Source organism: Heterodontus francisci, chromosome 40 (assembly GCF_036365525.1).
Source record: "Heterodontus francisci isolate sHetFra1 chromosome 40, sHetFra1.hap1, whole genome shotgun sequence".
NCBI classification, from domain to species: domain Eukaryota; kingdom Metazoa; phylum Chordata; class Chondrichthyes; order Heterodontiformes; family Heterodontidae; genus Heterodontus; species Heterodontus francisci.
The window spans coordinates 16,067,124-16,080,552 of record NC_090410.1 but is presented as its reverse complement, the minus strand read 5'-3'; the positions used below and the strand labels follow the sequence as shown (position 1 = coordinate 16,080,552).

General features: G+C 42.4%; 1 protein-coding gene across 1 annotated transcript in view; it reads right to left on the bottom strand.

Annotated features, from left to right (window-relative positions):
• Positions 1-1,453: 1,453 nt before the first annotated feature.
• LOC137353167 (uncharacterized) overlaps positions 1,454-13,429 on the bottom strand; it is a 39,118-nt gene continuing 27,142 nt past the window's right edge. Inside the window, exons 7-11 of the mRNA XM_068019215.1 lie at positions 12,181-12,283; positions 8,563-8,722; positions 2,303-3,592; positions 1,959-2,028; positions 1,454-1,655 (exon numbers count right to left, since the gene is read on the bottom strand). Of these exons, the coding sequence (XP_067875316.1) occupies positions 1,454-1,655; positions 1,959-2,028; positions 2,303-3,592; positions 8,563-8,722; positions 12,181-12,283 (1,825 nt within the window). The remainder of the gene's footprint in view (positions 1,656-1,958; positions 2,029-2,302; positions 3,593-8,562; positions 8,723-12,180; positions 12,284-13,429) is intronic.

Genomic DNA, 13,429 nt, shown 5'->3' with positions numbered 1-13,429 from the left:
TGGATGAGAGTTTGCTCTGTGTGCTTCTTTTAAAATCAAAATGGTAACGTATTTTAAAAGGGTTTATACTCCTGTTCAGATAACAGAGAAAGGAAGGTCACCCAGATAGATTCATAAAACAATATTGACACAGGGTAAAATCAAAGTTTTATTCCATATACTCATCTTTGTAACCTATTATTGCACACGTGGAGACATCCCACTGCAGATTGCCAGTCCCTTTCTGGAGCTGCCTCAGGGAGCAGCTTACTTGTATCAAAACTCTGCTGCCCGTAACCTAACTTGCACCATCTATAACCCCTATGCCTGCTGACCTACATTTTCTCCCAGTCTGGCACCGACTCAATTTTAAAATTCTTATCCTTGATTCCAAACTCCTCCATGTCCTTGTCCTCTCCTCCCCACATCACCCCAGCACCTATCTTTATTACCAACTCCAACCCTATAATCCTCCAAGACATCTGCACTCCTCCACTTCTGACCTCTTGCCCATTTCTGATTTTCATTGCTCCGTTATTGACGGTCATGCCTTCAGCTGCCTAGGCCCTAAGCTCTAGAATTCCTCTCCCTAAACCTCTCCGCCTCACTCTCCTCCTTTAAAACCTAGCTCTTTGACCAAGCTTTTGGTCACTTGTCCTAATATACTTTTGTGGCTCGGTGTCAAAATTTGTTTGATAATTGTTTTTATGAAGCAGCTTGGAACATTTTATGTTAGAGGCTATATCAATGCAAATAGTATATAAAAAACAAGAAACATTTAAACAGTTCAGGAAAATCTACTTTGAAATTTGATGAAACCGGCAAGACTGACATGTATTCATGGCAATCCCATTGGTTGCAGCAAAAACTGGCTCTTGAAATTGGCTAGGGGGGTTGAACTGTAAATCAAAGCCAGGAATTCCCATTGACTGTGTACTGCTGCACACTCAGGTGACAGTGGTTGCATTCAAGGGACTGGTGTCTCTTAGTTGGATCCTAGCCCCATCTGAATCGAGTGCCCACTTCAATATCAAGAATACACATGGGCCACCTATATCCCAGGGCAGCTTAGGAAAGAAGCAGAGACCCAAAGAGTTAGGCCCAAAAATACACCACCTCTCATAAAAGATATTGTGGCACATGTTTTTCTAAAAGGGGGAAGATACTTCGCAAGCCCTCTTCCCCAACCTGACCTCTAGCAACTACCATTGTACAGCTGGGATCAATAACACTGCTTTGTTGAGCTATAGACCAAAGTACCAATATCAGTTAACCTCAATATTTAAAATGAGGATAACTCGAAACCTGCTTCTGAACAGCATGGACAAGTTAAAAATCATTCAGAAACAAATTAATTTTCAAGAATTTATTTGGATTGATGCAGTCAGAAAAATCACCTTTGAGAAAAACAAGAATTTTCTCAGAAAATAGAGCATGCTAGTGGCTTAAAGACTTGTATTCAAATTGGTATTTTTCAAGTGATAAACCCTAAACTCCAGTATTCAAGCATCACTTGGTCAAATGTATCCAAGAAAATGGTAATGTAGAACCACAAAGCAATCAGACACAAGTTGTTCCTGTAATTTCCTTCATAGTTCTCAGCTGTGCCATGCAGAATTTGGGAGCAGAAGATGACTTTTCTCACCAGCCAAAAGTGAGAAGCCATGGGAGTCACACTATATTAATCTCACCAACCTTCTTAGCAGTAGGCTACAGTGGAATATTGCAGAGGCCTACTCATTAACCATACTACACTCCCTTGTTTGAAGGATGGCATACAGTATATAAAAAACACGAAACATTTAAACAGTTCAGGAAAATCTATTTTGAAATTTGATGAAAACGGCAAGACTGACATGGACAATTCGTAACAAAAACTGAGACAGTCACAGTGCCTCCATCGCAACTGGCAAAGAAATAAACAAAAATCTTCTCAAGATTTCATTCATACAATGAGCCTTGATGCATTCACTACTTACATGCTCTGCGGATCTCCCGTCATACTACAAGTGCAGAAAAAGTTCCTATCTTTCTTCTTATCACGATAATCTACACACATTAAAAATCAGTAAAAAAGTAAAAGCAAAGGGATCTGGAAACTATGATTTTTTTTTAACCAAAGCCAGAGAAAGGAAATTGTAATTTCCACTTAAATTCTGGATTTAATACTTGGCTTCAGAATTAGAAACTTCCTTAGACACCACCAGATTATTGACAGGAAGCTGAACTTTTACAGAGGTCTTTCTTGAGCAGCAGTCCAGATGTTTGGCCACCCTCAGCTGCCTAACACTTTCCCTGGATTAGTGAGGCCCTACTTCAGTACCAGACTTATCTGGCGACATTTGCTTTCTTCTATCCTCCAAGACAGGTCTTCTCACTGGGCTCAGCCTAGACATCTTTCTTTGAGGTGAATGGAGAGCTAAATATTTTTTTCTGCTGAAGAGGTATTGGTCAGAGATGCCTGAGCAGTCTGGATTATTTGTTTCAGGTGAGGTGTCATTTACATCGTGCTTGCTAGCATGGTCATCGTCCAGCCCTTTTAGGTCCTTACAAACATGCAAGGCGCTCTCAAGACTTAAGGATCTTCTCATGGGCTGCCTCGCTTCCTGATGCTTGTATCCCTCTGGCTTTTTTCCAAACAGTGTACTTGCGTGCTGGGCAAACCTCAGCCCTGAGGACTGATGTGGAGTTTGCTTGGAACCTGCTGGAACTTTTAAGAAATTGTGCTTCAAACTTCTCCTTTTCCCAGACAGCTTGTTGAGTTTACGGATGCATTCTGTCACAGATGAGCGGGCCATTTCCATTATGCTTGGCTGTGGAGAGGATTTCTCACTGGTATGACTCAATGGGTCACAGAATCCAAGTATGCAGTTCTCTGCAGACCTGAATCTATCTCCTGTATCGTACAAAGAATTTAAGGCACAGTTTTCCACACGGTCTTCCTCTGCAAGAACAATGAAAGGCATAGGCAATTCCCGAGTCATTTCAGAGTTTCCATTCATACCCTTTGAACGACCTTTCACTTCTATAGAAGGGTGACAAGCTTCAACACTTGGCACCGATAGGTTTTTGTGTTCTCTATTGATGTTCAGTGAATTCTCATCAACTGCTGCAGATGAGGTATCAATACTGCTACCCAAAGTTTTTAGGTAGATGTCAGGGTCCTCCACAAACCCTGCCTCAACACCTTCCTCTGAAATTTTGTTGCCTTTGCTCTCTGAAATGGCCTCAGGCAAGCTTAGTGATCGCCGAACTATCTTACAAATTGAAACCGAACTATCGTGAGGCACTTGAACAAAATATGGTGTTGAGATATTATTGCCAATAGAGGAACCAACGTCCAATTTGAAAATGTCATTGTGGCCTCTCCATGGTTGATCACATTCAGCCATTCCAGACCCTATACTATGGATTGAGGTGTCAGCAACATTTGGCTGTTGAGGCTTCTTGGCCTTAAATGCAGAATCTGATGGGCTTATTTGAAGACCAGGGCTGTCCTGCAGAAGATCTCCTTCACTCTTGCTTAGTTCAGCCTCCAATAAGGTATTGAAATTCAGGTGCGGTGATAGATGATGAGAAGCATAGTTTTCCAATTCATGCCTATTGACAAGCTCTGGAGCAAATGAAACACAAGACATTCAGCATGACTCAATAGCATTGTAAAGCTAACTTATTGGCATAGGCCATCACTTTATCCAGAAAAATAATTAGTTTCTAATTAATGAGTTGGCTTCCCATCATGATTTCCCATATAACAATAACAACTTGCATTTATATAGCACTTTTAATGTAGTGAAACACCTCAAGGTGCTTCACAGGAGCGATTATCAAACAAAATTTGGCATTGAGCCCATAAGGAGATATTAGGACAGGTTTCCAAAAGCTTAGTCAAAGAGGTAGGTTTTAAGGTGTATCTTACAGGAGGAGAGGTAGAGAGACAACGAGATTGTGTAGGGATCTCCAGAGCTTAGGGCCTTGACAATTGAAGGCATGGCTACCAATGGTGGAGTGATGAAAATTCGGGATGCACAGGAGGCCAGAATCGAAAGAATGCCAAGATATTGGAGAGGCATTTACTGTATATAACGTGCAGGCAACACATGAAACGTGAAGCACATTAGTACCGACCTTCTAACTGGAAGTGTATAAGGTATAGCCATCATCTAGCAATCACTTCAGTTAGTGCAATAACAACTATTCTATTGCCAGCTGTATAAAACTTTTGTCAGGAAGTTACTAACTATGTGAGTTCTGCAAGAGTCTGTTCAAGACTGTTAACACTATTCGGAAACTATATGGAAGAAAATCCTTCAAGTCAATGCATTAATTAAAAATCTTGTGTAGGACACCCATTCTCGATCCACAAATCTTACTACCCGTTGTCATTCTTTTTGATCAAGTTTCTTTGCCAATATAAATTGAAGTTATAAATGGCTATGTCAAGTTCCCCATTCAATTATGCCATGTCAACTGTCACAATGCAGTGCTGGCCCTGGCCACTAGCTGGTGTGATTTTTCTACAGACTCTCACCCAACCCCCACATAGCTCATATAAAAAAATTATTACGGGCAATTCTAGGAGCTAATTGTCAAATGGCCAGGCCACAATTGAAATATTGTGTCAAATTCTGAATAGCCACCTTCATAACGTCATTGTAAAGTCATAGAATTGCACAGAAATTGCAGCACAGCAACAGGCCATTCAATCCAACTAGTCTTTGCCGATGTTTATGCCTCACATGGGCCTCCTCCCGCCCTACTTCATCTCACCTGATCAGCATAACCTTCTAATTCAACTCCCTCATGCGCTTATCTAACTTCCCCTTAAATGTATCTGTGCTATATGCCTCAATCAGGGCGGCACAGTGACGCAGCGGTTAGCACCGCAGCCTCACAACTCCAGCAACCCGGATTCAGTTCTGGGTACTGCGTGGAGTTTGCAAGTTCTCCCTGTGACCGCGTGGGTTTCTGCTGGCTGCTCTGGTTTCCTCCCACAGCCAAAGACTTGCAGGTTGATAGATAAATTGGCCATTGTAAATTGTCCCTAGTGTAGGTAGATGGTAGGAGAATAGTGGGGATGTGGTAGGGAATATGGGATTAATGTAGTATTAGCATAAAATAGGTGGTTGTTGGTCGGCAGAGACTTGGTGGGCCGAAGGGCCTGTTTCAGTGCTGTATCTCACTATCCCTCTCTATCTAACTATTCCATGTGAGTTCCACATTCTCATCACTCGAGTTAAGAAGTTCCTCCCAAATTGAAAAGAACGGCCAGTATGGCTCTTGGGACTTAGAATTCAAAGTTACGAAAACAGACCTAAAGAGTTAAGTTTAAATTTCCTAGAAATATGCAAATAAGGAAGAGCTGATCCAGCTCTTTGAAAATGTAAATGACGAAGAAGAGAGTGTAATTTAACTTTGACTTCAGACATAGTGGGTAGAGGACAGAGAACAAGGTTGACAAATCTCTTGACATTAAAGACGGGAAGAACTTTTGGGAGAAATGTAAAGTTGTGCTGATATCCTGGTGTCTGCTCATTGTTTGCAGGGGTTGCTTAGAGGAAATTTCATTAAATACTGCTCCAAATTAAGCTATAACAATGGATGACTCCTGAAACATTTTGGGATTTAGAGAAAATTGATAGAAACATGTCAGATTGGAATTTAAACACAGGTGCGTGAAAAACAGTAAGGGGTAGGGTTTCAGTTCTGGGCACAATTGGCACAATTTGTGCACAAAACTGTGCTTGGTTTCAGAAGCTTTCTTTCTGAACATCGCTCAGGTTTCCACTCAAACTCATTTACATATCAATGAACACAATCTGCCATGAACCAGTGCAATTGGGCAGCTGTTTAGAATATAAATATTCTTTTTTGTTTGAATATTTTTTGTTTGAAAAATATTCCTTGATAGATTTAGGTGTGTTAACCTGGTGCAATTTTATTAATACAGCTGAAAATGGGTCCAGCACAAAAGTATTTTTAATCAGTCTCGTCCATGCCCTGGCAGTAACTTGATTTTAAATAACTGAACATGACTTTAAAAACAATTCAGAACCATTTACTAGCTGTATTAGTGTACAGCAGTCAGTTTCTTAGTATTTATTCTAAAGCTTTTAAGATGTGCCAATTAATCTCCCTTCGCCCAAAAACGGGAAATTGTAATTAATTTGAGCTGGATCGCAGCAGTTTCGTGGGCAGGGCCAGTTTTATTTTGTGCTGGTTTCGCTGATCTTAGGCAAATTGTGCTGAAAATAAAACAACGTAACCTAGGGGAAGCTCCAGATCTAAATTCAGAAGATTATCCACAAAAGAAGTGACAAACAAAGTAAAGACAAAAAGAGAACTAGAGGTTTACACACAAACTATTAAAGAATGCGGCAAATTATGTAAAACAACAACAACTTGCAGTTTTATAACACCTTTAATGTTGTAAAAGCATCACAAGGCACTTTAGAGGCGAATAATCAGAGAAAATCTGACACCGAAGCATGTAAGGAGCTATTAGGACAGGTGTCCAAAAGCTTGGTCCAAAGAGGTAGTTTTTAAATGAGCATCTCAACAGGAGAGGGGTTTAGGAAGAACTTAAGGTTTAGATGGCTGAAGGCACAGCCATCAATGGTGGAGCAATGAAAAATCGGGGATGCACAACAGGTCAGAATTGGAAGAGTGCAGAAATCTCAGAGGGTCGTATGGATGGAGGAGGTTACAGACATGGCGGGAGGCGGGAACCATGCAGCAATTTGAAATCAAAATCCATCTTGATCGATATTTTAAGGGAATTACTAAATATTGGAATTGCATCAAGGGACTTGAGAGAAACAAACATGCTGCCAGATGACAAAAGTGGATGTCAGGACGACCCACGGAACTGCAGGCCTCTGAACTCAACATCAATAGTCGGGCAAATAATAGAAAGTATTCTGAAAAAGAATAGCAAGGCAGTAGCAGAAATAGATTGACAAGGAGTGGTCACATTCACACTCACAGATGCTCATCAATAGGCTAGAGTCCCCTTAGGAAAGACCTGGTCATTGACAAGTAAAACTCAGCAGAATTAATGTAGCTAGATTTTAACAGAATCTACGATTGAGTGCCGCATGGGAAATTACTTTAGAAAGTAGAAACGCAACGCATGGATGAGTAGCTTTGGAAGCATCCATGTGGAAAGACGTGACAAGCAGGTTACTGCAGGAATTGGATGTCTGGCTATTTCCAAGGCCATTAATGATTTGAAGGGAGGGAGCATGTAGAGGCAGAGCTTGCGAGGACTTGAGCCTCATTGGAGAGACTAGAGAAACTGGGGTTGTTCTCCTTAGAGGCGCTATGGGAAGATTTAATAGAGATGTTCAAAATCAAGAAGGGTTGAGAGAGAGCAAATATGGAGAGACTGCTTCCATGAGCAGGAGGGTCAGTAAGCAGAGGACACAGATTTAAGGTAATCGGCAAAAGAAACAGAGGCGATATGAGGGAAAAAAAAGTTATGTCGTGAGTTATGCTGATCTGGAATGCACTTCCTGAAATGGTGGTGGAAGCAGGTTAAATACTAACTTTCAAAAGAAAGCTGTGTAAATTGGGACGTGGAAAACTTTGTAGTGCTATGGGGAAAGAACAGGGGAGTGGGACTGATTTGAAACAGCTCTTTCAAAGAGACAGCACAGACACGATGGGACGAATGGCCTCCTTCTGAGCTGTATCATTCTATGAATCTATAAAAGGAGCCCACCATCCACTCCAGTCCTGGGCTCACAAGTGGTCCTTTGCCTGAGACTACCCACCTCCCTAATGCCCAGCCTAAATATTTCACGCACCCCAAACCTAAACCTGTCACTGACCCTCCCCACTGGCTTCCATTCAGGCCCCACCTTCCCCCGTACCCCTTCCTACCAGACACATTAAACCAAACCTTTACTCAGCTGGCAAAAAAATCCTGATGGAGAGAATTTGATTGAAAACATACATGGAAAAAAAGAGTTTTGCATATATGTTGCACTTTTAATGATGTTAGGACACCTCAAAGCATTTTACAGCCAATTAAGCACTTCTAAAGTGTAATCACTGTTATAATGTAGGAAAGGTGGAAACCAACTTGTGCACAGCAAGCTCCCCACACAGCTATGTGATAATGACCAGATAATCCGTTTTAGTGGTTTGTTAAGGGATAAATATTGGCCAGGACACCAGTGGAAAAGTTCCCTGCCTTTATTCGAAATAGTGCCCTAGGATCTTTCATGTCCACCTGAGAGGACTGACAGGGTCTCAGTTTAACATCTCATCTGATAGATGGCACTTCCAACATTGCAGCATTCCCTCAGTACTGCACTGGAGTGTCAGGGTAGATATTGTGCTCACGTCTCGGGAGTGGAACTTGAACCTGCACCCTTCTGACTCAGGTGAGAGTGTTGCTCACTGAGACACCTTAAACCAATGCAAGTCTGTGATGTTTCTCTTTACTCCTGCTGCCGCTGTACAACTGCAATAAATGATAGCAAACTGCGCGCAAACATCACTGCATGGTTCATGCTCAGACGGAATATAATAGTTCAGGTTAAAGTACCAGCAATGGCAGGTTTAATTGGGTCATACCTCTATCCAGTGGGTCACTCCTCTGTGTCACTGGGGTCAAAAGGACATTTGTTCCAGCCAATGGGGATCCATCCAGACTACCAGCCACGCTCGGGGTCAGCAAATCACAACAAGTCGCTCTCACTTCTTTGGAAGTCAAATTTAATGGGAGGTTGAATTTCTGAAACAGGAAACAGCGGGGAAGGAGAAACAAACCATTAGGGGAGAAAGATAGCATTTTATTGCTAAAGAAAAATTATTAATCCACAGTATTGTCATGCTAGGCTCCTGCCTGCCAAGAATGAGGCACATTAATTTTATCATGAACATTGATTTTAAACTGTTACTGGAGCGAAGAAAAGACTTGTTAAACAGATCAGCCGTAGCTGGAAAAAATATTTGCATATTAACAGATGGTGCTTGGAAGGACAAAGGACCATTCCCCGACACATTAAAACCACAATGAACCTTGATCACCAGGTATTGTGTGTTAAGAGGAGCATTCCAGAGACTGCTAAAGTGATATAATCCAAGACATGGTCACAGAATCACAGAATAATACAGTGCAGAAGAGGCCCTTCGGCCCATCGAGCCTGCACTGATGCATTAAAACACCTGACCTGTCTACCTAATCCCATTTGCCAACACTTGGCCCATAGCCTTGAATGTTATGACGTGCCAAGTGCTCATCTTAGTACTTTTTAAAGGATGTGAGGCAACCTGCATCTACCACCCTTCCAGGCAGGGCATTCCAGACCGTCACCACCCTCTGGGTAAAAAAAGCTCTTCCTCAAGTCCCCCTTAAACCTCCCGCCCCTCACCTTAAACTTGTGACCCCTTGTAACTGACCCTTCAACTAAGGGGAACAGCTGCTCTCTATCCACTCTGTCCATGCCCCTCATAATCTTGTACACCTCGATCAGGTCACCCCTCAGTCTTCTCTGCTCCAGTGAAAACAACCCAAGCCTATCCAACCTCTCTTCATAGCTTAAATGTTCCATCCCAGGCAACATCCTTGTGAATCGCCTCTGCACCCCCTCCAATGCAATCACATCCTTCCTATAATGTGGCGACCAGAATTGCACACAGTACTCCAGCTGTGGCCTTACCAAAGTTCTGTACAACTCCAACATGACCTCCCTGCTTTTGTAATCTACGCCTCGATTGATAAAGGCAAGTGTCCCATATGCCTTTTTCACCACCCTATTAACCTGCCCTTCTGCCTTCAAAGATCTATGGACAAACACGCCAAGGTCCCTCTGTTCCTCAGAACTTCCCAGTGTCAGGCCATTCATTGAATACCTCCGTGTCACATTACTCCTTCCAAAGTGTATCACCTCACACTTTTCCACGTTAAATTCCATCTGCCACTTTTCTGCCCATTTGACCATCCCGTCTATATTTTCCTGTAACCTAAGACACTCCACCAATCTTTGTGTCATCCGTGAACTTCCTGATCCTACCCCCCACATAGTCATCTATGTCGTTTATATAAATGACAAACAATAGGAGACCCAGCACAGATTCCTGTGGTATGCCACTGGACACTGGCTTCCAGTCACTAAAACAGCTGCCTGTCATCACTCTCTGTCTCCTACAGCTAAGCCAATTTTGAATCCATCTGATCAAGTTACCTTGTATCCCATGTGCATTTGTTTTCTTGATAAGTCTCCCATGTGGGACCTTGTCAAAGGCTTTGCTGAAATCCATGTAAACTACATCAACTGCACTACCCTCATCTACACACCTGGTCACATGCTCAAAAAATTCAATCAAATTTGTTAAGCATGACCTCCCTCTGACAAAGCCATGCTGACTATTCCTAATCAAATTTTGCCTCTCCAAGTGGAGATAGATTCTCTCCTTCAGAGCAGTTAGTCACATGATTAACCTAATTGTACAATTCAGAAAAACCCAGGTTGCCAAACAGTTTGAACTGAGAGTGTCTGTTTGCTCCTGGACTGAGAAGATCTCTCCTGTCTGCTCCCATCCCTCTCTCACAAGCCTCTGAATCCACTGAAGACACATGAACCCCAAGAGTGAAAAGTCTCCTACACCGAACAAGGCTTAAGAAGAATATTGGGCCTCAATGAAAAGCAAGATCTACCTACAATCAAGGACTCTACAGGGAGCTCGAAGAACCGTAACAAAAGCTCTTTAGACACTGTCTCAAACTTTTCCACTTGATTTTTCTTCTGTTCTTTTCTGTCTGTATTTGCATGTGTGTATCGTGTATGCATGCTAGTGTGGGCGCGTCATGTAGGTGTCAACCGAATTAAAGTTTAATAAATTTCAACTTTTCTTCTTTAAACCTAAGAAAACCCTGTTTGTGCTAGTTTCTTTGCCTTATAATTGGAAAGCAGTGAACAAGGATTCACCAAGGGGGAGCCAAAAACAGTGTTTTAAAAAGTAAACCTCATTACAGTAAGACCAGGTGAAGGCTGAGAGGGGTCCCTAGACGTAACAGTATGAACAAATAAGGAAGATCAGCAACAGTTAACAACCTTTTCCTTAATATCAAAACTGAACCCTTTCTGTTGGGTGTGTGTGTGTAATTCTGCTAAACATTTTCCTCCTTCATACCCAGTCCCAACATCAAGCACACCCAGGCTGTAGGCAGCTGGGTCAGACATAACATAGGCCTACCCCACCCAAACTCCCTATCTCAAACCACAAGTAGACCCTGCAGCTGTGGATATTCCCTGTTGCACACCATTTATCTGTGAGGAAGATCAGAGGGCCATTGCTGAACTGGCGCTCTCTATATTAGCAAGTGACACGCACAAAACACTATGATACCATAAATCTCTTCCCATGCAGGCATAAGAGCAAAACAGTCTCTCATCTGGTCAGATCTGTTCCATTGTATATTGGTGCCTGCGAGTTTCTACATTTGCCCTTCTCAAATTGTTTGCCTGTGCAAAATTTTCAGGAAGAAAAACCTTCATGAAGATTTACCCCTTATTAAAATAATGCTGAATGGCTTTACAACTTTATTTTGTTCTGACTTACCTAGTGGTCACGGCAAAGGGAAGAGATAATTCTGCCCAAAAGATCCCAAATGAGGGAGCTTATTTTGTATATTGTTTTTTTCTTTTGCCAACAGCTAGAGAGGGGAAATTGTGGAGTGCGGAGTCTGGGGATTGGAAAAGAGATGGAGAATGGTAGGGAGAGGGAAAATGGGGGTAAGAAGGAGAGGGGACTAATTGAATAACTCAAAGAGCTGGCAGAAGCTTGATGGGCCGAATGGTCTCTTTCTGTCTGTATAATTCTCTATAGCTTTCCCCTCCCTAGCCTAGGATCGTCTGAAGTCAATTTGCAACTCTCTCGAGTGCCGGCCTCACTGAGCACTGACCTGAGACCCAACCTGAAACCGACTGGCCATCAGACTCAGCAACACACTGCCTTTACCTAGTGAGGCACCAGAGAAAGTGGCAGTTAAATCATCACATGATCCAGTGGAATAAATTTGTTCGACGAGAATGATTTGGGCAATGCGTATATTCTGGATCATGAATGCTTTGAATCCTCGGTCTTATTGACAAAGTGTTTCACAGCCAGAATTTATATTGCTTACACAAAATACAAGAGGTTCAACTCCTTCACAAAACCCTTCATCCTTCCATAAATTTAACTTACGGAATCTTTGCCTCGGTTGAAGCCAAAGCATTGTAGCGATTTCCCAATACTCTTCTTCTGGTGATGCAAACGCCACGGACTGGCTTCTCTCTTGGGTAGAACTCTAGAAAACACAAGAACAGTCAGCAGCATGTGCTGGGCAGCAGATCCAAAAGTCCCTGCTTTAAGAGGGCTGTTGGACGGAATAGATTCATTTAAAAAGGGAAAGGCCACCATCCTTCTTAATGAGAAAAGGCTAGCAATAGCCATCTAGTCCGCTGGACGCAGTGCACCCAGCAGTGAAGTGCGCCTTCAGCAAGGGAGAAAAAAGTCAAGATTGTCAAAAGAATTGCTCCAATTTTTTTTCACCACCTCGCTTCCAACTTTCTCCCCTGATGAAACTGGCCACAGGCTCTGGTGGATGTCCAATTGCTCTGTGACACCTTACCCAAGTGACCATTCTTCATGTGCGGCCCCAACAGACCAATATAACACAGACAGCTGAGTAGGATCCAGTTCTCACCCAACATACTCTTCCCAACCAGACTCACTGGGTAAGCATCAGGAGTGCAAATCTGATGGATTCTTCACTCCAGAAAGTAAGCCTCTCCTTAACACAGCACCTTTCATGACTCAGGATGTCCTGAAGCACTTTACAGCCACGGTAATACTTTTTTGAAGCGCAGTCACTGTTCTAATGTAGGAGGCACAGCAGCCAATTTGCACACAGCAAACTCCCACAAATAACAATGAGAAAAATAACCAGATAATTTTTTTTTTTTAAAGAAGATGATGGAGGGATTAATATTAGCTGGGACACCGGGGAGTGCTCCCCTGCTCTTCATGTCTCAGCTGCACAGGGGAGCACAAAGAAGACTGGAAGATCGGTAGAGATAGGAGATGGAATATTTAGGGGAATAGACAGGCGTTTCTGCGGCTGCAGACATGAATCCAGGATGGTGTATTGCATCCCTTGTGCTAGGGTCAGGGATATCGCTGAATGGCTGTCCAAGAATCTAAGCTTGGTGCCTCCAGCTAAAATTGCAGCACGTCTATAAACAGTTGAAATCACGTTGGCTCATCACTTTGATAAATTGTAAGTTATATTAAACCAGTCACATTGGGATGTCAGTCACACCAAAAATAGATCAGCTTAAATATCAGATTGAACACAAAAGGGAGCAATCAGAACAAAGCATTCTTTATAAAATATTCTTTTTTTTTAAAATTCTTTCATGGGATGTGGGCGTCGCAGGTCAGGCCAGCATTT